Source organism: Grampus griseus, assembly GCF_964374135.1.
Source record: "Grampus griseus genome assembly, chromosome: 12".
Classification (NCBI taxonomy): Eukaryota; Metazoa; Chordata; class Mammalia; order Artiodactyla; family Delphinidae; genus Grampus; species Grampus griseus.
In genome coordinates, this window is record NC_139006.1 from 75,652,932 (window position 1) to 75,679,949 (window position 27,018).

At 35.1% G+C, this 27,018-nt stretch overlaps 1 protein-coding gene across 1 annotated transcript in view; it reads right to left on the reverse strand.

Annotated features, from left to right (window-relative positions):
• The window catches only part of PIGN (phosphatidylinositol glycan anchor biosynthesis class N), a 109,481-nt gene that overhangs the window by 70,935 nt on the left and 11,528 nt on the right, over positions 1–27,018 (reverse strand). The window contains exons 5-12 of the mRNA XM_082667745.1: positions 25,974–26,080; positions 21,382–21,506; positions 20,133–20,263; positions 19,114–19,230; positions 16,666–16,706; positions 13,716–13,775; positions 12,382–12,474; positions 11,268–11,323 (exon numbers count right to left, since the gene is read on the reverse strand). Of these exons, the coding sequence (XP_082523871.1) occupies positions 11,268–11,323; positions 12,382–12,474; positions 13,716–13,775; positions 16,666–16,706; positions 19,114–19,230; positions 20,133–20,263; positions 21,382–21,506; positions 25,974–26,080 (730 nt within the window). The remainder of the gene's footprint in view (positions 1–11,267; positions 11,324–12,381; positions 12,475–13,715; positions 13,776–16,665; positions 16,707–19,113; positions 19,231–20,132; positions 20,264–21,381; positions 21,507–25,973; positions 26,081–27,018) is intronic.

A 27,018-nucleotide genomic window follows, 5' to 3' on the forward strand; every position in this document is an offset into this window, starting at 1 on the left:
ACCCACAGCCAACATCGTCCTCAATGGTGAAAAACTGAAACCATTTTGTCTAAGATCAGGAACAAGACCAGGCTGCCAACTATTATTCAACATAGTTTTGGAAGTCCTAGCCACGTCAATCAGAGAAGAAAAAGAAATTAAAGGAATACAAATTGGAAAAGGAGAAGTAAAACTGTCTCTGCTTGCAGATGACATGATACTATACATAGAGAATCCTAAAAATGCCACTGGAAAACTACTAGAGCTAATCAATGAATTTGGTAAAGTAGCAGGATACAAAATTAATGCACAGAAATCTCTGGCATTCCTATACACTAATGACAAAATATCTGAAAGAGAAATTAAGGAAACACTCCCATTTACCACTGCAGCAAAAAGAATAAAATATCTAGGAATAAACCTACTTAAGGAGACAAAAGACCTGTATGCAGAAAACTATAAGACACTGATGAAAGAAATTAAAGATGATAGAAATAGATGGAGAGATATACCATGTTCTTGGATGGGAAGAATCAACATTGTGAAAATGACTCTAATACCCAAAGCAATCTACAGATTCAATGCAATCCCTATCAGACTACCAGTGGCATTTTTCACAGAACTAGAACAAAAAAGTTCACAATTTGTATGGAAACACAAAAGACCCCGAATAGCCAAAGCAATCTTGAGAAAGAAAAACAGAGCTGGAGGAATCAGGCTCCCTGACTTCAGACTATACTACAAAGCTACAGTAATCAAGACAGTATGGTACTGGCACAAAAACAGAAATATAGATTAATGGAACAGGATAGAAAGCCCAGAGATAAACCCATGCACATATGGTCACCTTATCTTTGATAAAGGAGGCAAGAATATACAGTGGAGAAAAGACAGCCTCTTCAATAAGTGGTGCTGGGAAAACTGTACAGTTACATGTAAAAGAATGAAGTTAGAACACTTCCTAACACCACACACAAAAATAAACTCAAAATAGATTAAAGACCTAAATGTAAGTCCAGACACTATTAAACTCTTAGAGGAAAACATAGGCAGAACACTCCATGACATAAATCAGAGCAAGATCCTTTTTGACCCACTTCCTAGAGAAATGAAAACAAAAATAAACAAATGGGACCTAATGAAACTTCAACGCTTTTGCACAGCAAAGGAAACCATAAACGAGACAAAAAGACAACCTTCAGAATGGGAGAAAATATTTGCAAATGAAGCAACTGACAAAGGATTAATCTCCAAAATTTACAAGCAGCTCATGCAGCTCAATATTAAAAAAACAAACAACCTGGGCTTCCTGGTGGCGCAGTAGTTGAGAGTCCGCCTGCCGATGCAGGGGACACGGGTTCGTGCCCTGGTCCGGGAAGATCCCACATGCCGCAGAGCAGCTGGGCCCGTGAGCCATGGCCGCTGAGCCTGCACGTCCGGAGCCTGTGCTCCGCAACAGGAGAGACAACAACAGTGAGAGGCCCACATACTGCAAAAAAAAAAAAAAAAAAAAAAAACCTAATCCAAAATTGGGCAGAGGACCTAAGCGACATTTCTCCGAAGAAGATATACAGATTGCCAAGAAACACATGAAAGAATGCTCAACATCATTAATCATTAGAGAAATGCAAATCAAAACTACAATGAGATATCATCTCACACCAGTCAGAATGGCCATCATCAAAAAATCTACAAACAATAAATGCTGGAGAGAGTGTGGAGAAAAGGGCACCCTCTTGCACTGTTGGTGGGAATGTAAATTGATACAGCCCCTATGGAGAAGAGTATGCCAGTTCTTTAAAAAACTAAACATAGAACTACCATACGACCCAGCAATCCCACTACTGGGCATATACCCTGAGAAAACCATAATTCAAAAAGAGTCATGTACCACAATGTTCATTGCAGCTCTATTTACAATAGCCAGGACATGGAAGCAACCTACGTGTCCATGGACAGATGAATGGATAAAGAAGATGTGGCACATATATACAATGGAATATTACTCAGCCATAAAAAGAAACGAAATTGAGTTATTTGTAGTGAGGTGGATGGACCTAGAGGCTGTCTTACAGAATGAAGTAAGTCAGAAAGAGAAAAACAAATACCGTATGCTAAGACATATATATGGAATCCAAAAAAAGAAAAAAAAAAAGGTCATGAAGAACCTAGGGGAAAGATGGGAACAAAGACACAGATCTAATAGAGAATGGACTTGAGGACACGGGGAGGGGGAAGGGTAAGCTGGGACAAAGTGAGAGAGTGGTAATGTATATATGGTATACACTACCAAATGTAAAATAGATAGCTAGTGGAAAGCAGTTGCATAGCACAGGGAGATCAGCTCGCTGCTTTGTGACCAGGTAGAATGGTGGGATAGGGAGGGTGGGAAAGAGGAAGATGCAAGAGGGAAGAGATATGGGGATATATGTGTATGTATAACTCATTCACTTTGTTATAAAGCAGAAACTGACACACCATTGTAAAGCAATTATACTCCAATAAAGATGTTTAAGAAAATGCTATCAAAATATTGCAGACCTAAAAAAGGAAGAAAAATAAAAGAATGTACCTTGCTATTCTTAAAGCACCTAACAATTTGCTAAACTAAATAAAAAAAGGGAAAAAAAGCTTGTCTGGAAATAAATTACTTAAGCTAATTTATGTTCTCAAGTGAAGTCTTAAAAAAAAATAAGAAACATTTTTAAAGAGAAATACTTGTTACATTACATTATATACATATTTTATATGAAATATTATATTATATATGGAGTATTAGAAACCATGGTCAGTCTAATTTATATTTTTCTAAATGGACTCTATAAATTTAGGGACATACCAAAGGTTCAGAATGTGTCTGGAATTCATCAAAATGTTCTATACAAACCTCACTGTTGCATTATGACATTAAAGACTCTTATAAACGTGTTCCCCATGTAATTTTTTTAGTTTTCCATAAGTTGAGAACGACTGCAAAATAAGTCTTAGTATCACATATTTTAAACATAAAGAAGTTTTGTGAAAAATAAAAAGTCCAGAATATAAGGTACAATATTTTAACATCCATGTAAAAAAGACAAAACAAATAACAACCAAAGAAGGGGGGTTGGCAAGGGAGTAATCAAAGGAGTAATGTATACAAATTAAAATGAATAACGGGGAGCTGCACGTGCCAATGCTGGTAAATCTTGAAAATCATACTGAAGGGAAAAAAAGAGAATTGTAGAAAAAAAAATTGGTAGATTTTAAAAATAGGGATTCAATTATATTACACCACTTTACTTCTTAAGAAAAAAAGAGGATCTAAAGAAATATGGTAAAATGTTAACATTTTTAAAACCTGGATTGTAGGTACAAGGATTTTTGTTATAGTCTTCATTCTTTTCAGTGTGTTTGAATAATTTCATAATTAAAATCAAAAATATGTAGCCAAAGGGATATATACATACACATACATAGGTACACATGATATATATATAGACAGATACATAAGAAACTGCAGCTACACCTCCAGGAACAAAGACTGTAAAGACTGGAACACACCAGGCACGGGAACTTTTTATTATCATCTGTGTGACTTTTATTGTGAAGATGTATTACTTTTTTTTTTTCTTAATTCATTTATTTTGTTTTATTTATTTTTGGCTGTGTTGGGTCTTCGTCGCTGCGCGCTGTCTTTCTCTAGTTGTGGCGAGCGGGGGCTACTCTTCGCTGTGGTGCGCAGGCTTCTCACTGCAGTGGCGTCTCTTGGTGAGGAGCACAGGCTCTCGGTGTGCAGGCTTCAGTAGTTGCAGCACACGGGCTCAGTAATTGCGGCACACAGGCTTAGGTGCTCCGTGGCATGTGGGATCTTCCTGGACCAGGGACTGAACCCGTGTCCCCTGCATTGGCAGGCGGATTCTTAACCACTACACCACCAGGGAAGCCCCAAGATGTATTACTTTTTCATTCACATTTTACTAACCAGATTTTTAAAATAATTAAAACATTAAAATTTAACCATAGTTTCTGGCTATGATGGAGAAGCTTTGGCATACCAATGCTCCCACCAGGAACAACCAGAAAGCCTGATAAAACAAAATTAAAAATAAATTTGAAGGTACTGGAGAGCTAGCAGACCCTTGATGGTCTTAAGACCATCAAGAATTGAAGGGTTTGGACCCTAGAAAGAAATCACACAGAAAATTGTAACCCTTAGGGCATCCGTACACAAGGAAAAAGGCTGAGAATTTGGGCAGATGGCTGCTGCCAGGATGTAGAGAATCCAACAAAGCCTTTGGCAATCTTATCAGACTGTAGAGATAAAAATTAAGGTTTGCAGCATCCCATGAAGCCGGGACTTGAGGACCCAAAAGAGAATAAAAATAAGAGAACAATATACAATTTTCATTCTGGATTTTTAAAAAAAAGACATGAAAAGAAGGTTATCTGGAATTACTTAAACTAATTTAATACAGATTCTGAAGTGAAGTCTTAAGAAAAATGAGAGAAGGAATTTTTATAAGCAAGAATTTATATATGGAGAACTCAGATAAAGAAACAGAGGCCAAGTGCTGGTAAGAGGGAAGGTGAACTTTACACTCAGCCGAATTCTTCAGCTGTTTAGGACAAGAGGACAAGAAGTTGGGGAGAAGGCACCTGAAAAGTAGGACAGTAATCTCAAGATATATGAGAGAGAAAATCTGATGTTTAGGAGGCACCTAAGAGGAAGGGCTCTAGCTAACACAACAAGCTTCAGCTGAGATCCATGGGTGGCTCCACTCTAAGAGCAGACACAAACCAGTGGGAAGAAGAGACAAAGGAACAAACTGCAACACAGCTTTGAGTCAGCTACTGCTCTGCGCCTGTCAGAGGTTAAGGTAAGACCTCTCCAGAGAATGAGATAATCCAGAGCTTCTAAAACTTTTAATGTACAATGATAAGGGTTCATTTAAAAACTACCAGACTCAACAACAGGACCAACTGACAAAGGACAACAGTAACAAACTCACAAACAATACGGTTATTGGTGTTATCAAGTACAGACTTTAAAATAATTGTGGTTAATATATTCAATAATGGAGAATAAGACAGAAAATTGCACCATGTATCTGGAATCTACTTTTTACATAAATTGAAATAAAAGTCCTAGAACTGAAAAACAAGTGATAACTGATAGCCACAAACTAGACAAAGCAGAAGAGAGATTTGGTATATCAGAAGATAGGTCAATAGAAAATATCTTGCCTCAATCTTGAAGAGCAGAAAGAAAATACAGAAAAGACCATTTAAAAAATCAACCATACACATCATTGTTAACAGGAACATATATATATATATATATATATATATTTCTCCTGTATATATACACACACACACATATATATATATATACACACATAATTGGAATCACAAAGAGGGAGAAGAGAGAGAATTTGGCAGAAGTAATATTTATGATAATAGCAATGCAACATTTCTACACAGTAATTTGTATGAAAATTTTTCCTCTATTGACAAAATCTTTTATATTGAAAACATCAAGTTTTAAAAGAATCTATTATCAACATGTTAAGCTTAACTAAAAAGCAAAAGAGAAATAAATATTAATTGTGCACACTTCTTTGCTGTGATTGCTATTGTTTCATCTTTTTTCCATAGTTATATGAACACTGTAGAAGAAACTAAACCATGTTTTAGAATTATCAAGACTTTCAGCATTTTTTCAGGGTGAACTAGTGTTTGGAGGGTGAAATCTCCTTAAAATGCTACCCTTAGAAGTATTATATATTCTTTACTCAGATTTTTATCATTTGCATTTACAAATGATATTTTAGAGATACCTAATGATACCTACTCCATTCCTTTTTAGAATATCTATTTAAAGGAAAAACTATATCAAGAAGACAAAGAGAAAGCAGGAAAAAAAAGTATTTATAGAATAATTTGTACTCCTTTAGACTGACCAATGACATAGAATCTTATCTTTCATGTCATAATAAAGTAAATGAATATTTTCCAATATAGGTATGTGATGTATAAAAGTTACTTTTTAAAAAAATATTTATTTATTTATTTTTGGCTGTGTCAGGTCTTTGTTGATGCACGCAGGCTTTCTCTAGTTGTGGCGAGCAGGGGCTACTCTTCATTACGGTGCGCGGGCTTCTCATTGGGGTGGCTTCTCTTGCTGCAGAGCATGGGCTCTAGGTGCGCGGGCTTCCATAGTTATGGCTCGCATGCTCTGGAGTGCAGGCTCAGTAGTTGTGGCATGTAGGATCTTCCAGAACCAGGGCTCAAACCTGTGTCCCCTGCATTGGCAGGAGGATTCTTAACTACTGTGCTACCAGGGAAGTCCCCAAAGTTACTTTTTTAAAAGAAGAATTTCGGGTTTGAGGCAGAAAATTACACTTTTAGTAAATAATTAGTAAATCAGATGGATGAAGTGGTAGAAAGATTCACATTAAAACAAATATTTAAAATTTGGTCCAAGGGAGGAATTTTAATCCATATCAGACTAAAAGAAATAAATATATTAAAAAGAATCAAAGTATCTTTTGTCATTTTAGTAGAAAATATTAATATTAAAATAGTCTGTTAAAATTTATTTCAGTTCCCTGAATTTAAATAGTGATTTTTAAATAAAATATAACAGATGTTTTGGCTTCTATTGGCAAGGTACAATATCTCCTTCCCATTTTCATTTTTTTCTAAAATATCTCTTAAGAGTCTTCTCTTGTTCTTTTCTCATTTCATGGAATTTTTTTCTTTTAATGTTTTTCTTATCTTACTTTAGTCTCTATACACACTTTTCAAATAGAAAGTGTTTTTTCCTCCTTTTTAAGGTACTTTCAATGTAGCCAAACTATACTTTTTCTAGTCATGTAGCTCCACCTGCTGGTCATTCCTTGGCATAGACTCAGGGTCCATTAGACCCAATTTTAGTTTTGAGGGTTTTTTAAGCAGTTCTATTTGTCATAATGAATATTTCATGATTTTTATTCTTTCTTAGAGGTCTTTAAAATATCAAAGGTAAAATTTACTTATTTTTTAAATAATAGGATAAAATAGGATATGCGATTACCATATGGATCCACTGGACCCTTTTACAAGTCTAAGATATGTTACAGGATCTTAGCAATCTTGTTCTTCCTCTATCTTGACACATTTGCTATTTCATCACCCTAGGAACTATTACATTATTCACCAATTATTCATGCTAGGAAAGACTAAATAAGACAATGGAAGAACGGTAGAGAGATATTATTAAACCTAAATCTAGCGATGCTGGTGAAATTAATCACACAAGTAAAATCTCAAGACTGAATATCCTAGATAGCTGTCAATATCCTAGATAAGTTTTCTTACATTTAAGAACTGATGAGTGAACAATATATTTCTAACAAGAAAAAGGAAATATGGTACTTATTCAAGAAGGAAGGACTTCATTGAACAATTATTTGTAACAAGAACCTGAGCTGTTTTACAAAAAGGATGTGTGACCACAGCATTCTTTCATCTGTTATGATGTTTATGTTCCAATAATTACTTGATATAGTTTCTAAGTGGACAATGCTAATATTAGGTGTATATATAAAGGTGACTGGAAGGAAAGAGATGGTGTAGAAATGAAAAAAACTCATTGGATTAGAGAAAAATAAAGAGCCCATTGTACTCAGATGATAAATGATGATAACTGTTTTTCCTGGTATACTGAACATATGTAACAGGGAAAACAGGATACTACTCATAATAGAAATAAAATATCCAGGAATAAAATAATGAGAAATGTATATTGGATGGGAAAAGATAAAATTTTACTTAGGGACATAACAGAAGCTATAAATAAATAAATAAAGTTCAATAGTGTGAAAACATCAATTCTCTCCAAATTGCTTCCTAAATACAGTGTAATAACCAAAGAATTTTTTATGTAATTCAAGTTGATGATTCTCAAATTTACATGGAAGAATACATTTCTTTTTTATCTGTGCCCATAACTTTTATGATTTCGATTCATGCCAATGATTAGAATACCGTTTTTTTTTTGTTTTTTGGGGTTTTTTTGCCGCACTGTGTGGCTTACAGGATCTTAGATTGAGCCCAGGCCCACGTCAGTGAAAGTGCCAAGTCCTAACCACTGGACCACCAGGGAACTACCTATTTTTTGTTTCTTTTTAAATTATGTTTTATCAAAGCAATATATACATATAATTTTTTTAAATCAAAAACAGTACAGAGGGGCAAAATGACAACCAATGTGTCCCTGCCCCACCCTTCTCAGCTCTCAGTTCCCCAACCCAGAAATAAAAACTTTCACGTGTCTGTTATTCTGGTAGTTACCCTCATTTTTCTTAATAATATGCTTTTATTACTATATCTTTTTTAAAAAATTTATTTACTTATTTGTTTTTATTTTTGGCTGTATTGGGTCTTCGTTGCTGTGCACAGACTTTCTCTAGTTGTGGTGAGTGGGAGCAACTCTTCGTTGCAGTGCGTGGGCTTCTCATTGCAGTGGCTTCTCTTGTTGCAGAGCACGGGCTCTAGGCACGAGGGCTTCAGTAGATGTGGCTCGCGGGCTCTAGAGTGCTGGCTCAGTAGTTGTGGCACATGGGCTTAGTTGCTCTGCGGCATGTGGGATCTTCCTGGGTCAGGGCTCGAACCCGTGTCCCCGGCATTGGCGGGCGGATTCTTAACTACTGCACCACTAGGGAAGCCCCATTACTATTTCTTGACTTGATAACCTGAGACCCTTGCTGTTGACTCCCCGCTGACTCTGTTCCTGCTGTCTCCTCCCACCTCAATATGGTTATATTACTATTTTTACCTCCTGGTGGCTACGTTGGTCACTTTAATAATCTAATACCCAAACCTCTACCTTATTCTCTCAACTATAGCTGGAATCATCTCCACATTCTTTTTTATGAGGACAATAGCACCACTATTATTCCATTTATATTTCTGCCTTCCAACCTGTAGCCTTGTACATTGCTGAAGTTGGTAACATTTGCATTCTATTCTGTAATCATTATTAAGTCTTCCTTGCTCTGTCTAAGGTTTGACTCTAAAAGCTGAAAGTCAATATTTACATTATTTATGATTACTTAAATGCTGTTCACTCAGTAGCAAAGTTTTATACTATAATTAAATTTTCTCATCTATTTCTTTGAAGTCTTGATCCACATGCCAATCTTCAAATCTTTCTTACAGTCCCAACAATTGCTCAAAATCATGTCACATCTTAGGTTCTTCAGATTTGAAGCCTGCTTTTATTGTACAATTTAAAATGTTTCCTTTTCCCCTAAGTTTCCAGTGTATGGGGGGTGAAGAAATGACACCTTCCAGTGTTTCCTCCAGCTTCTCATTCCGTGCATATATTACTTAAAATTCATTTCACTTCTTTTGAGTTCTACTTGCTGTTCTAATTTGGAGGATTTGCCTCCCATTTGGACCATTCTTGTACAATTTATCATTCTGTAGGTTTTTAGTTGCATTTTGCATTTTTAAAAAAATGCATCCTATACTTTTTCTCATTTTGTAAAGTTTGTGCTGCTTTTTTATTTATGGATACAACAGTTTCTCAGATATTTCTGAGGATTTTAATATTTTTAAGCTCTTTTCTATTCCTTCAGTTATCTATTTCCTCACGAGTCAATTCTTTGTTTTATCCAAGGCTTTTCTCGTCATACTGCAGGCTTTCAACGAATGATGATTTTCAGCCAGACAAGTTTGCAGGCAGGGTGGGTGAGCCAGTGGGTGAGAATCAACCATCCTGTTGGGCCCCCTGGTGACACAAAGCTAGCAGTGGCTCCGCAGGCAGGTGTTGAGCATGAAAGCACGGGAAGTTCATGGTCAGCTTCCAGGCCAAGTGGAGGAAGGTGGGCAATGTGCACTTGAACCCCTTCCAGAAGAGCATTTCCCTGATCAGTCTTTCTCAAGTAGCTGATCTAAAGTAACTCTCAGTTACTTTCAATGTCCTGTGTATTTTCTTCATATCAAAAATTGATAATATATTTCTTGTTCATTTGTTTATTTTGTTACTGTCTGACTATACCACTACATTACAAATAAACAGATGCATATGATAGCTAAATGATATAATATAGGGCAAATTCTAATTGATAAAGACTTGGCTTATAGTCTTTATAAGTATATGTGATAATGCTACAATTAGGGACACTCCTCAAAAATAATTCTACCTTTGACATATGTAATATAATTAATTTCATAACTTGCAAATTCATAACTACCTTGTTAATGTCATAATTAACATAACTTGTTAATGTCATAACTTGCAAAATCTTAATTTTGCTTTGTTTTTGCCCTCCTATACACACACACACACACACACATACACACACACACACACACAAAGGCAGGCTGCCATAGAGAATGATGTGATTACATGATTCAGAGGGCAATAGTTTCTAGTTTATGAATACTACACTAGTGCTATATAAGTAAAAATAACTCCAATGAAGTCATTCAATCAGATCCTTACCACCCATATTTCAAACAGTTTTTATTTATTTTGGTCAAGAACAAAATCCTTCCTAATTAAATGTGAATCCCTACTAACTGCAAACGAAGTCCAAGGAGGCTGAGAAAACCTGCCCGAGTCGGTGGTGCAGAGCCACATTTATGACTCAAATCTGCCCATTCTCAATTCAAGGAAAGTATGTCTTTCTGGATGTGGGACAAAATCTGCTGCCCACCAAAATCAACTCTCCTCTTTTCCCAAGTAGTTGTCAGTGTTTCCCAGAATTGTCTCATTGGCCTTTTCTTGTCACTTTTTATATTCTCCCCAGAGCCTCCTACATGTTTAACACTTTCCACCACCATCTTTATGCTGTTGGCTCCAAAATCTTAATAACCAATTCTCATCTCTATCTTGAAATTCAAGTCCTTATTTTTAACTAATTAACTGGTATCTTCAAATGTAAGTTGAACTCAGTAAATTCATCCTTACCTTTCATACTAGCTCTTCTTTCTTTCTATAAGCCATAATGGCACAAGCATCTTCCCAATCAACCAAACCAAGAGCCCCACACCTTCCCAGTCAAGCCCTGTTGAATTTATCTCCTTTATGTTTCCTATATCTCTCTGCACCCCTATATCTCCTCTACCAGCCATTCAAAGGTATATAGCATCTGGTTCATTATTTATAAAACAAGAGAAGAGGCTTTCATTTAGAAGACTGCACTAACGTACCCAAAAAAGACAATGTTTCTAAGTACCTAATCTATCCTGTCAAGCTTTCAAACTCAGTGAAAAATTATTTCCTACAAGTTAATAAAAAAATATAAGAGACTTACTTAAATGGTGTGAACAAAAATGGTAAAGTAGCTTCTTTTTTCTGAGCCATTTTCACCTGGGAACCAAGTATGAAAATACTTTATATTATAAATGAGAAAAAAAATTAATTTCATTTTGAAATATAAACATCCATTGAAATAGTTCTTCAGGGACAGAAATAAATGGAATTTTGTGTTGCTATATTATTTCATAAATATCTAAAGAAAATGTTAATATTATTGTACCATTACAATAAGCTGAGAATTAAGCATATCAAGCCTGCAAAATAACATATTGTAATGTAATTAAACTATATTTCTTTAATTCTTAGGAAACAAAATAAGCCAAGCTGCATTAACATATTCTGTTATTAAGAATAACAGAAAGGGACTTCCCTGGTGGCGCAGTAGTTGAGAGTCTACCTGCCAGTACAGGGGACACGGGTTCGACCCCTGGTCCAGGAGGATCCCACATGCTGCGGAGCAACTAAGCTCGTGCACCACAACTAGTGAGCCTGCGCTCCGGAGCCCACGAGCCACAACTACTGAAGCCCGTGTACCCTAGAGCCCACACGCCGCAACTGCTGAGCCCACGCACCGCAACTACTGAAGCCCGCGTGTTCTAGGGCCAGCATGCCACAACTACTGAGCCCATGTGCTGCAACTACTAAAGCCCCTGCTCGCCGCAACTGGAGAAAGCCCGCACACAGCAATGGAGACCCAACGCAGCCAAAAACAAAAAAGAATAACAGAAAGTTTCAGTTAAATGGTCACCTCTTTAAGCTCTTAATGCATATAATAATATACATGGAATGACAAGAAATGTTGCAATCTCTAATCCTACTTCTACAAGGCAAATTTCATTGATAAAGACTTGGTTTGTAGTCTTTATGAGCATATGTGGTACTCTAACAATTAGGAACACTCCTCAAAGGTAATTCTACACCCTTAAACTGATTCATGGAACCTGCACCTCAGATATGTGAAACTTTAGGACATTAGTTAAACACACAAGATTTAAAGATAATAAATTATAGAAAATCATTTCTTGAAATGCAAAATCAAATATTTTCACTTAATATATGCAATTTTAAAATTGTAGTAGCGTCCATTTTTGTGTGTGGTCTTGTTTTACCTTGAACTGTTCAAGAATCTGTACTGCATTTGTAAACATGCTCTCTGCTTTGAAGAGATCAGTGCTGTTAAGTATATCCACAGGAAGGGTTCCCTGTAAATAATAGACACTGATTTAATATTAGTACTAACAAAGCTCAAAATATTCTTATAAAACAAAACAGACTTACAAAGGAAGCAATAGAGATGACATATGGACAAATTCTTGGAATAATTAAACAAAAAATCTTTTTAAAAACCATAACTAAAAAATGTTCTATTATTTTTTCTTACAAAGTAGATATAATAAAGTAAATAAAGCAAAAGAGATGAATTAAGTTCAACAAAACCTAACATTTATTTAAAGATTACTATGTGGCAGGCAGTGAACTAAAGGTGCTCTGCACACACACAGAATTACTATGGTGAGCCACAGCCAGCTCACTTAAAAAGAAAAAAAAGAAATAATAAGAAAAATAGGACTATATTACTATGTATAGTAACGGTAAGGATTGTTTTGTGAAACGTTGGTTTCAGTGACAGACATACACACACACTTATGACTATAGGGATCATATCAGAGTTCTGAGGTAGATGACATTATGTTTTTTAAGTTTGATTTGAAGGGCTAGAAAGAATGGCTGATGGGAATGGATTTTGTTTGTTTTTTAGCTTTTCAGCATCCAGTTCCCATTTTTAACAGCATTACCATTCTATGTTGAGATATCAGGTAGAGCATAGTAGGTCTCTAATGAGGCCCCCCCAGCCTTCCCTCACTGAAGGGTAGACAAATAACTGAGGCCAGACCACTCAAATGGTAAGCACTGGAATTTGACACTTGAGAGTCAAGGAACAGAGAGTACACCAGGTGTAATGCTACTCTCCCCCAGTGTCAGTGACCTTGCAGACTGGCCCTGCCATGGGACCACGGTGAGCTTCTTTCTCCTGAGTCTCTGGAGCACTCTTGGTTCCTGTTCATTTCCCAGTCTGGCCTTTGAGGACCCCTTTGATTTAGCAAACCAGCAATATCTTTTTAATAAATTTCCTTTAAATGGATTCAGTTTCTGCTTCTTACAATAAAAAATTACTTATATATTTTCATCATGTAACTAAAATACAAAGATATAAATCTATTTACATTTTAGAAAATAAAAAATTTTTAAGAAAAGCTATTAGGCTTGTGCTCCATGTTGTATTTCATACATAATTATGAGGTGTTACATCTTTAGAAAGAAATATAAAGGAAAAAAGTTTTAAATGTAATCAAAGATAATTCAGAAACACACAAAAAGTTAATTTTACTGTACAATAACTTTTTTTAATTCTGAGAGTTGATAAGAAAATTGTATTCTTTACCACTGAATTAAGAGGGAAGGGAACTCCAATAAGAGCAGCCATCAGTGGTGCAACATCAGCCTACAAACAGAAGAAGTTCAAATCTAAGAAGCTGACAGAGATCAACAAGGAAAGTAAATAATCTAATTAATATCACTGTAGTTTGAAAAATAACCATGATATTCATTATAATCCATTACGTTCAAACATTTATTTAATACATAGTAGGTACTGATCTCTAAAAAATGTCATTTGCTAGAGGTATGTGAACTTATGAAAACTTAAATTTGACAAGAAACCACTAGGAGCCCCAAATGTAAAACACATAAAAAGTTACTTATTCTAGATGCCAAAAACTTGACCACTTTATGCAACAGTGTTTGAGTATTATGAGAAGGATGCTTTAACTAGAAAATAAATAGCAACAATAGACTTTAACTAAAGAAATATAAATATATATATATAAATTAAAGACAGTGTGTATCAGAAGGAGGTTTGTTTGCCAGCCAGTGAAGTCCAGAAAAGATACAAACCAGATAAGAGGCTCTTTGGACAAAAGACCTCAAATATCATTTTGGAGAGCTCCCTTCAAGTCCAGTTTCCCAGAAGAGTTGTTCATGCTTTCTGTCTCCATGGCCTCACCTCCCCATCACTCCCCAGGCCACTCTAACTTGTTTTGACTCTTTATCATTCTGTAGACCGCTCTTCCTAAAGAGCTAATAACCTCCATTTTTCTACAACTAATTGATTGCTTTTATATTAGTCCATACAATTTTTCAGGGAGTAAAATACTTGGCTGTCAGAATGCTCAGTTTCAAACACTTGCTTGTGATCTCTGAGACCTTGGGCAAGTTATTTAACCTCTCCAATGCTTCAGTTTCCTTATCAGTTAAAAAAGAAATAAAAGTTTCTCCCTTACAGAGTTATGGCAGGATCAAATGAGACTAAATTTATAAAGTACCTGGCGCATAATAGTCCTGCACTAACCGGTGGCTACAAATGCTGTTGTGATGATTATAATTACGTGACCTCTTGGCAGTGCTGTGCGGACCACCCCCTCCTGGGCCTTAACATCCCTCCACTGAGTGCCTCCAATCTCACTGTGGCTTCTTTCCAGATACCTTCTCTAGCCCCTATTTAAAACTGGAGTTTGGTCCCAGGCTCTCAGTCTTACTTTTTACCATCTAGACTCTCTTTACCATCTCATAGAACACTGAAAACCCCATTGGCCGCCTAATCGCTTCCTCTCCTTCCCCCAGAATCCACCGTTGGCCTCCTCTGATCTAGTCTCCATGCTGCAGCCAGAGGAATCCTTTCACAGAAAATCAGATCATGTCACTCCCCAGGCTTTGAACATTTCAAAGGCTTCCTCAAGCTTTAGGATTAACTCCATAGGGCCCATGAGGCCCTGTGTGGTCCAGTGTCTACCTTATTCTGCCTCACATCAAAGCACGGCCTGTTACTCTGTACACCCATTTCTTCAAGATCCTTTAAAATGCCACGTACCCTCTACCAGAGCTCTGGGCACATGCTGCTCCTTTGCCTGAAAAGCTCCCTTCCTCCTGCCTTGGCCTGGCAACTGCTACTCATTCTTCAATCGCAGCCCAAGTCTCAATTTCTGGGGAAGTCTTTGCTGACCACACAGCCTATGAGATATATCTGCTTTATACTCTGATGGCTTCACAGGCCTCTTTTGTTGTACTTATCACGGCTATAATTTTACATTTGTTTGTATGATAAATACAAATAAAAGTAAAATTTATCTTATTCCTAAACTATAAGCTTCCTAGGGTAGGGAGTGTGTCAGCTTTTATTCACCATTATATCCCTTATACAAAGTTTAATGTTAATGTGTTAATGTTTCAATATTTTAATGTTAATGTTAATGTGTGCACGATGTTTAAACATACTGCAGACACACAACAGTGTTGGCAGAAGGAGTGAATAAAGAATTCTCATCTAATGTAGATCTGAAGCAGTATTCAGAGAGCAATAGCTGAATCTATATTTAGTTTTTGATTATGATCCAGTCTATATAAAAAACACGTTCTTGTTTTATGGACTTCAACTTATTCCTATCCCTTTGACAGTGATTTTTATTGCAAAGTAATAGACTGCTATCTGATTCTATACATTGTCACTTACTTGGATAATAAGCATCCATCCTGAGCGAAGAGACCATTCTTAATATGCTGAGAAAGAACAGGCTTCTATAACCGTAAGCCTGAAAATGAGACCCTAGACCTTGGTTTATCCACCACAGTAAGGAATGTCAGCTTGTGAGGTGACCTGGAGAAGTAAGGTACTCCCACCATTTTGGAGGCCACGCACCAACGATGCCATGCCTTCCACAAATAGTAAAGATGGCCGTCTACACAGCATATCTTCAACAAGAAAAGTCTGTGCTTCATATTTACAGATGATATTACTGGTCTAACTTGATTAGGTTGGCCACGCATCTTCCTATAATGTAAGGTTTCTAGCTGAGTAATCTATATACTCTTGTCACTTTTTCTCCATTGCATTTGTAAAAACTCTGGGTAGAATTAAAGATAAAATGGGTGTTAATAAAAAAGAAGTGGTAACTGACACACTAACAGGAGAGAAACCCATAATGGGGTTTTATTAGATCTGTGCTTAAAGCAACTAAGCAAGGCAACCATGACAAGAAATCACAGAAATGTAACAGGCATGCAAATTTTAATTTGCATAATAATTCTTTAATTAGCCAGTGTTATTTGGAGGGAGGGCATCTTCTCTTTTCACTTTTATTTGCAGCTGCTTTTTTTATTTTGGCAAAAGGAAGATTACTTGGGGTTAAGATATTCTCATTTAACAGGATTTCCCTTGGTAACTGAAATGTTTTAGAAAAATCTTTTATCATTATTAATATACTTTTTTTCCAGACTTTTTTGGTCTAAACTTCTTATAGACGAAATTAAATCTGAACATGATTAAATTTAATGAATACCTGATTGACATCTTGTCTCTTCCAGTTCTCCAATTTCCATTCTGAAATATACAAATAAACACCAGAGCTGCTGTTAAGAATTTTTTTAAAAGATAAATCATTTTATTATTATAAGTGGTCAGTGGAAACAAAAGTATTGGTAAAGTTCATTTTAAGCCAAGTATGAACAAAAAGCGTGCTTAAGAAGGAAGAGCTATAAATTTTTTAAACTAGAATTTTAAAAGAATAACTGAAAAGTAAATATTTGATATTTTCTGTGATAGTATATTAATTTGGAAATAATTTGGAGATAATTGTTTCAAAACATCCAAAGGTTAAGGAAGGAAAAATGGTAGTAAAAGGCACAATGATAACAACTGTCAGCATGACTACAACTAATGACAGTCATGTTCCAGGGAATTATTAAGGCAACCAATAGCCCGTTAGTCAATCTAAGCTTTTCTTTTTTCTGTAATGAGAGTTGCTTGCAAAATATTTGAAATTTTTTAGCTCTGATGCTCCTACCGTCACTAATCCCAAATGTGAAAGTAGTATAGTGAGTTACTATTAAAACTGCCTCATTCCCCTGTCTTTCTACATATAAATTCAGAAATTTCAATAAACAGTAATCAAAACAAATGATTATGAGGCCATGTCTTGATTTTAAGACTTTGTTTTTGACTTTAAGATATATTACCCAAAGGGTTCTAAGGCATTTTTATGATGAAATTTCCTTTAATAAGCTAAAAAAGTTTAAAAATATGATCCTAATTCTACCAGTCAGCTACTAAAAATTCAGACTAATCACCTGATGAGGAAAAACACGTACATTCCCCTTCTCTGTAACTTATGATACCAAATACCCATATAAGAAAAAATACATTCTTTCAGTAATGATTCTTGAAGTCATATGATTCTAAAACGTTAAGTCACTGAGAAATCAACTGCCAAAAGAAAGTTCTGTCTCCTAAGTACTCAATACAAACATACTATTTAACCTAGCTTCTATTTAGATTCAATCTAATCCATTTAACACAGAGCATAAGAATATAAAATGGTGCAGCTACTTTGAAAAACAGTTTGGTAGTTTGCAAAAAATAAAACGTAGAGGAACACATGACCCGTTAATTCTACTCCTAGGTACCTGCCCAAGAGAAATAAAAACACATATGCACTCAAAACCTTTTACACAAATGTTCATTGAGTCATTATCATAACAGTCCAAATGTGGAAACGACCTAAATGTCCATAAGATGACAATGAAATATGGCATAGACATACAATGGAGAGAGAAGTAAGGAGTGACTGCTAATGGGAAGGGATTTGGGGCGGGTGGTGGCAATGAAATGTTTTGTAATTAGATAGTAGAGGCGATGGCATAATCTTGTGAATATACTAAAAAAATTTAATCATACACTTTCAAAACATGAATTTGATGGTATGAGAATTACATCTCAATAAAAAATAAACAAAAAAAAAAGAAAGAAAGTGTGTAGGAAAATTTTATTATACAAACCAAAAAGTCTTCTATGGTAGAAATACCTAATACAGCTGGGAGTCCACATCCCTGGAGAAGGTTTTAAAAGGAACATTTCTAGGGCTTACCCAGACTCATGGAATCATAATACCTACAGACAAGGTCTGGAAATCTGTAACTTTTTTTTTTTTTTTGCGGTACGCAGGTTTCCCACTGCTGTGGCCTCTCCCATTGCGGAGCACAGGCTCCGGACGCACAGGCCCAGTGGCCATGGCTCACGGGTCCAGCTGCCCCACGGCATGTGGGATCCTCCCGGACTGGGGCACGAACCCATGTCCCCTGCATCGGCAGGCAGACTCCCAACCACTGCACCACCAGGGAAGCCCTGTAACTTTTTTTTTTTAATCTGTATTCTTAACAAGTGCTTTGAATGAGTCTGACACAACTAATCCAGAGAAAGGCATTTGAGAGGCATTTATTTTGTCCAATTAGTAAAAGCTTTGAAACGCTAAAATACCCTTACCTTACAAAATAACCAGAGCTCCAAGAAAAAGGAATTCCTTTTCGCCATGGATTGAGAAGGAACAGAGGCTTGGGCAACAGAGAGAGCCTTCAAAAGTACTAGAGACAGGGCAAAATCTGTCCGGTTTTGAAATATCAATTGTGACATATGTGTGATTTATCTAATTGATAGTCTTTGCAGGTAAGATCTAAGCCAAGGGTTTAATCTAAGTCCTGGAATAATAAGGTTTGTGAAAAAAAATATTAAAACTTATACTTGAACTTTCACAAGGCAAATAACTAACAATTATATTTCAAGCTGAATATTATAAACCAAATAATATGAACTATACAAAAGTAATACATAGAAATAGTAATGACACAAATATCAAAATGAAAGCTATAACTTGAAAAGTAATTTTTTTAAGTTAAACTTTGGTTTTATTTTAAAATGTCACATTTATAAAAACAATAAAGATAAATGTTCATACCTTGCAAATATGTATCATCAAATTTCTGAGCTAACACTTTTTGAGGATACTTGATTCCAGCTCCCCAAGTGACAAAAGGAGTACAAGTCTCTAAAGGATGACCAGCTCCATGGGAACCTACAAATAAGACACAAAGAGTAATAAGACAAGTATCAATATATAAGAATTAACTTATACCTAAATATTTTTTAATACTTAGTTTTAAAGAGTTGATCTCTATATAGCTAATTCTAGCCACCATACTCCCAAATGTTTGCATCTCTATTTAACAATTAGTTTTTAAATATTCCCAAAGAAAGTCAGAGCATCAACAACAAACAGGCAAAAACAAAAAGCAGAACATCCGTTGAGTGACTGGTTGAAAGAAGAATAAGAATAATAACAATAAGACTTGGAGGAGATGCCACCAGAGTAGCACCAAAGGCAGAAAGAACAGGGAAAGCTCCTTTGGGGAGTAACCACCCAAGTTTGAGGCCAGGTCTGCTCTGAAGAGGATAGCAAAGTCTCTATATGCTTTTCTTCCAGGCCACTCTGGCTGGTATAGCCAAAAGCCCTTTATAAAGTGGAACTGGCTCACAAGAATTCTACATTGTGATTTGGTGACCCAAACCTCAGCTTTGCCTTATTTTCTTCTCTGTGCACACACTGTGTTTGCCTTGGGAATCTCACAGGGGGGATAGGCTCATCTAGTAGTACCCTCAGTAATACCACCTTAAACTCACCCCCTCTGCCATCACATACAGTTAATTCTAGGTGGATAAATAATCAGTATGTTTTGTTTTCTTCACCACACTTTTCTCTAATTTCTCATGTTAAATGAGAGTATATTCCCTTCATAGTTAGAAGAAAGATTATATAAGATCAGTCTTTTATACACTAACATTTTATGCATGCTATTATGTGCTAGACAGTTTGCATATACTAAGATATCTAATCTTCTTCAACATTACAAGATATTTGCAAGCTACATTTACCACTGCTTTAATCGTAAAGTATATATCACTTAGAAACAGACTAACCCCAGTCTGTCATTCCATGGTCAGCAGTAAAGATAAATGCTGTTTTCCCATCATTTCCGTAAAAATCTTTAAGAGTAGACACAATTTCTTTCAATCCCTCATCAACTATTTTAATATTGTTCAAGTATTCCCTGTTTAAAAAGAAAGAGAAAAGAAAATTAAATTATATTAATTACATTAATTTGGAAAAATCAAATTTATTCAACATGAACTTATAAAATCAATAACTTGAAGTACTTTTAGATCTCATCTTCAATATTTTTTTAAATCAGAGCTCTTTAGATTGTTAAAAGTAATTTTCTTCTCCTCTTAAAGAAGTAAAAAAATCTGGAATCATTTTCAAAAATGATTTTTAAAAAGATATTGATTAGCAAATAGATTTTAAGGAATGCTTTTTAAGTCTCAGTTGCAACAATGATGACTTTTAAGTTCATGCCTCTCATAATGTAAACTATATTGCTCTTTCCACATTAGTAACAGGTAAGCATCACTGTTTCAACTATACAATATTTCCATCCCTTAGAGTGTTTGTGATATAAACCACTATAATATATTTTGAACAAACTATATTTAAGCTTTCCATACAGTTGAACAAGGGTGGTTTGGTATAAGTTCTATCACTTAAGACAATGCATTGTGTTAAAGAAGGGAAGCATGAGGTATTCATTACTGGCAGCTAGCCAATAGGCTTTGCAGTTAGTTAGACTAATCTAAATCAAATTCAAAATGAAGAATAAAAGTATAACATGAATTCTTCCTTTCTTACGGTCTTCAGAAGTGAGAAAAATAGTTGCTGTTTTATATAAGGAGTACTACTGAAACATCACATACAAAACTTTATACTATTATCTGCTAGATACAGCACTGATTAAATGGAACATAAGGAACAGCTAATTACGTCTTTTTGTGATATAAATATTAACACCATAAAAATGCTTTTTATTTCAAAATTTACTAAAATACTTCTAAAATATGAGTTTTTTCTCTCTGACCTGATAAATGAAGAATATGGAATACACATACAGGATATATTTTACGTATATTAATGTGCAGTGTGGTCACAGCACATGTGACTTTAGCCACTATATCATACTACATCTCATATAAATGAGAACTTATTCTACTTTAGAGTTATTTAAAATATAAGTTCTGTTGTGATCATTACAAAGAAAACATTATAATAATATTTTAAAAGTTCAAACAGGCGTTTCCCTCAAAACCATGAAATTAAACACAGCATTAAAATTACCTTGACGATGGTCGGTGAGCATGTCCATTTGTATCTATTCCTAATAAATGTAAGAAAAAAACTATTTTGTCTTCATTTAGTTTAGAAAACAAAGATTGGTTGTTTCTGGCAGCATGAAAGAATTCCTATATGTAACAAATCAGTTAAAAAATTTTAGTTCATTTATTTTATTTAAAAAGTAATTCCAATGAAAACATTTAATTAAATTTATACATAACTATAAAATTAAATTATCCTATTTTGTTTAAATTTGTCTCAGGACCTACCAACACAAAGTACTTGTCAGTTCAGACATCTATGTTCAAATAACGAGTGAGCTATTTTCTGTGTTATAATTAGGCTGAAAAAAGTTTATAGAACGGGGATCTCGTTTTCATGAAGTTCTCATAACATTGAATAAAACATAGCAGACTGAAGAACTATTTTGACAAGAGTCAAAAGTAAAACGGTACTAGTGGCAACGGTTTAGGAACGCTTTATGAGTTTAAAATGTTTTCATACTTCTGTTGTCCTATGTTACCACCCTAGTTCAACCATAGTCTCTCATTTGCAACACTGCAAATAGCCTCCTATTTCCTTTGTCCCAAGACTAGAATCTGTTCTTCACATTGTATGATAGAAAAATGTCCACTTAATGAAAGGAAATACGGTTCAAAAATGATTCATTTCATAAAGATAAACTGGATTCATAAAGCCCTCTAAGAAAAGGATTCATCCTGTGCTTACATACACATGAACATGTAAGCAAGTACCTATGGAGAGTATCTTTAAATTATTTTAAATAAGTCAACAGACTGCCAAGATATATAATTATTGTTCACATAAATGAACTATAGAAGATGTTAATTTTAAGAATAAGAGGCATTTAACTTTCCAACAAAAGTCTGAAATATTTTTTCAGATAATTCTTCATTATTACAAACATTAAAAATATAAATGATACCATTAGAGAAACCATCTAGTCAAGAATAGAAATAATTTTTTTTAAAAACATAAACATAATGCTACCAATCCTCCTTAAAAACATAAAATGGCCCCCTAACTTTCATATATGTATGAAATGTATATTCTACCTAGCCCCTTTCAAATACATTCTAATTAGCCCCTAAGAAATTTTAAATCTAGATGGAAATGGCAAGTTTTTCAAGAGAACGGAATTACATTCTGAAGATATAATTGAAAGCTGACAAGAAACAAAAAAACTTAGCAATTGAACTTGAGTCAAATTTACAATTTGTTTCATGACTGATAATATTCAGCTTTGTAAAAAGTGCTATTCATTCATATGTGGACACAAGATCTGGGAAGCCATCAAACACTAATCTTACAGAGCTCAGCCTATTAGATTCCCACTGCCTTTTAAAAAGTTGGTCTTTTGTACCTAAGAGATAGAATACACTCCTAGCTTCTTTCCCCCCAATATTTAGTATAATTATGCCCACCAATCCCACTTTTCTTAGCTCAAAGACACTCATTCATTTTTGTACTTAACAAATATTTATTATACCTCATGGGAGACTGCTAGATGACTACCCCAGCATGCAGTCACCCTTTCTCTCCAAGTAAAACCTCTGATTTTATGGGACATGTCAGTGCTCCAAACTTAAAACCTACATATTTCCTATTCTCTCTCACAGCTACATGTGCCTTTTTGGTTATGGCCAATGAGATATAAGTCAAACATTTTGGTCAAAGGACTATGTGGACCTAAGGTTTTTTGAAATAAATTTAATTTAGTAGGACAGAAGGTCCTTTTCGATTCCTCGTACTGTTGGCCTAAAACATTTAAAATAATGGCTGGAACTCCAGCATCTCTTGGGTCGTTAGACAACTCTGAAGCTAAAACCATGCTCTGAGGATAGAAGAGAAACTTAGGAGACTGGGTCTTAATGACATTGTGGAACCACTATGACAATCTTGGACTGCATCAATCTTGGGCTGCATACTTCTGGCATTATCTCTTATTGAGATAGAACTTCTAAGCAATATTTTTTTTTCTATTACAGAGTTGAATTTAATCTAAATTAATCATGTATCTATGTACCAGAATACATGATAGGAATTTAGATTTAACAATGTGAAAAAGACAGTATCTCTGCCATAAGATGTATATAGCATTGAAATTGTTTGGGTTTTTTTGTTTGTTTTGTTTTGTTTTTAACTCCCCTCCTTTTTGCATAAACAGTACAGAAATGCTTGTTAGATCCAATGGCTTATAATATAGGCAGTTGTAAGCTTAAATAAAAGCAGAGTTCCTTTTAATCCTCTGCGATGTATTGGAACAGTTAGTCCTCACACATCTTTTTTTTTTTCCATTCTTTTTTAGATTCTTTTCCCATAGGATTGAAATTGTTGCCAATGTATCAAAAATTACAGCATAGCATAATAAGGTACTAAGACAGAGGTATTAAGGGAATATAGAAGAGGGTTCTCTAAGTCAAACTGGAAGTGGGGTAAAGCAAAGGGAAGTCATGGAAGACCTAATAGAGGAGATAGCTATGGATATTTTACCACAGTTTTTTAAAAAGTGAGTAGAAATTGGCATATATTTGTAAACCGTTTGACTAGAATTAAGCATGAGTCTCTGGCCAGGGCACAAAGTCCAGGTTGGACCCCTGACTCCCTCTCTAGCCTGATCTCAGACTGTGCTCTAGTAAGTGTTCCTGCCATGCTAACCTCCCCTTTTCTCAGTTCCCCAAATCCATTATGCTGGCTCTCCTTTCAGGGCCCAAGTTTACATAACGCTGTTGGCCTGAAATACTCTTCTCTATATGCAATCCAGATCCATCCATTTCTTTGTCTCGTATACTTCTCCAGAGACTATCTCAAAACTCTCAGGAAAGTCTTCCTCTAACTGTTTAGTTTAGATCAGAATTTTCTAAAGATATATTCTTAGTCCCTGCATTTTTCCTTCACACTACTAATCACTGTTGATGATTTCATATTTTTGTTATTGATTAATGTACATGTCTCTATCATATCTTATGAAGTTGTAGGCAAATTTTTTTTCTGGTCACTATCATATCACCAACTAGCAGTGTTGAAGTAAAGTAAAAAAGGCATAAAATCAGGCCAGTCATTAGCAATATCTGCCTATCCACAAGGGATCAAATCCATGATTTTGGAATATTTTTGGCATGTTTATGAAATTAGAAGCCAAAGGCCTTTAAGCAGATACTAATATAAGTCAACTATATTAAGAAGTGATAGCAAAATAAATTGCTAATTATTTTTTTGAAGAGATTTTATTTAATTTGAAGGTCTTCCCTTTTGACAAAAGCATACGTGAAATGAAAAAAGAAAGCTTCAAGGAAAAATATTCTGATAAAAGAAATAGGGTTTATCAAAGAACACATTGAGCACTTAATTCCTGATAAGTAAATACAAAGAAAAATGCAGACACATACTGACTGTTTACAAACAAACAATAAAAATGACTACATTATGGAGAAGTCTGCAATGTCAGTCCAAAGACACTACTGGTAAAAGGAAGAATCATTAAGGGTCAATCAATGAATGCTTCTTATAACAGATGAATTATGAGTTATAATTTGGAGATGAGAAAGAATAGATTGACAGAAAGGAGTGAGCCAATATCCACAGCTGAGATTTTTACACAGTTTTTGAAAATATAAATTCTATTGGATTCCTGGTGAAGCTGATGACTGTCACTAACAAATAGTCCAAAAAACTCGATATCTTAACGAAATTCAAATATTTTATTATGATTAACTTGTGAATTTGTTTTTGCTTATCTAATTTTTCTTTAAAGTACAATTTTTTTTAAACATCTACTTTATGTTACAATAAATGCATTGGATTTGAACAGCATTTTTCAGAAGACTTTCAAACAAATCACATGGTCCCACTACTTGTAAGAGACTGGTTCTGTGGTCAAAGAAAGATCAAGAAGGTTTACCTAGGATGATTCAGCAAACTAGGAAAGAAATGCAGGTTTCCTAAATCCAACCAAGGGCTCATTTTACTGTCAGAAACACGGAATTTAAGAGTTAACTTTTTTTTTAATAAATCTATTTATTTAATTAATTAATTTTTGACTGCATTGGGTCTTTGTTGCTGCACACGGGCTTCCTCCAGTTGTGGGAGCTACTCTTCGTTGCGGTGCATGGGCTTCCCATTGCAGTGGCCTCTCTCATTGCAGAGCACGGGCTCTAGGTGCGCGGGCTTCAGTAGTTGTGGCATGCAGGCTCAGCAGTTGTGGCTCGCAAGCTCCGGAGCACAGGCTCAGTAGTTGTGGCACACGGGCCTAGCTGCTCCGCAGCATGTGGGATCCTCCCAGACCAGGGATTGAACCCGTGTCCCCTGCATTGGCAGGCGTATTCTCAACCACTGCGCCACCAGGGAAGCCCAGAGTTAACTTTTTTAAATTATTTTTTTTAAACTTCTATTAATTGGTTATTGTAGAATGTGTAATTTCCTAGAATCCAGTCTTTTTAAAGTAGTATGCTACAATAAAGAACTTTCAAGTTCATACAAGTAAAAAAAACTAAGATGCATTTACTAACAAGTCAGTTTCTAGTACATTAGGTACAAATACGTGTGCTGTAGATTAGCCACTCAATAGCACGTACCTTCACATTATCAAAAACCCAGGTATCCAGTTTTGTTGCATCCTGGGCACCAAAATCCTCACTGTAAGCGTCATAATTATGTGCAAAAACATGGTTTCCACTAGCACCTGAAAAGGAAATTTGGAGAAAAAAATTTTTAATGATCTGCCATGGACCATAGTTTATACTATAACATATGCTGTTGTTTTAGTTCTCACAGTAATATATTCCAATTTTACAGATACACTACAAATGAGTTAATTAACTTGCCAAAGTCACAGTGCTAATGAAACACGACAGCACAAAAGTAAACACCAAAGTTTGTCTCCCTGTAAGGATTAAACTATTCAAAGAATTTGTGCATCTAAGGATGGTACAATCTAAAACAGATGAAATCATTTGTTTTACAAAATTCCCTAACCAAGAAGAAAATTCAAATATTTCAATTCTTTTATTCATAAAATATGTGCATTTTTCTCAGTATAAGGGAATAAATATTGCTTATTGCCAAATAGTTTGAAAGGGTCAACAAATATATTAATCTTACATATTTGTAGGATTTTATTAAGAATCTAATCAACTTAGTGAATTTCTGAGTTAGGCTCTTACAGCTCATAAGTAAGAGATATAACAAAATAATGACAAATCTCTTATAATATCAGCTTAGCTCTAATGATACTATTCTACTGTTCAGCCATTCTACTTCCCACATTCTAAGTAAAGATCTGAGTTGGTCTGTGGGTTGCCATAAGAAATGGAACATTCTTATTCGATTATCTCCAATTCAGGCGTCCTGTCCTATCAACTGTAGTCAGAAGTAGGGAGGTAAATTTGGTAGCCATAGCAACTTAATCCATTCTCACTACCACCAGTCCCCCCAAAAAGCTTAACTGCTTTCCAAAGAAGGGAGTATATAAATGGCAAGCAGTATGAGTTTTTTGACCTGCGCTACATAATAATGTTCTGTGACTATCATACAGAAAATTCTGAATATTTGTTTTACTTTTGAGACATATAATAATCTTTAGTAATTACAATTATTATATTATATTCTTGACTAAGTGTA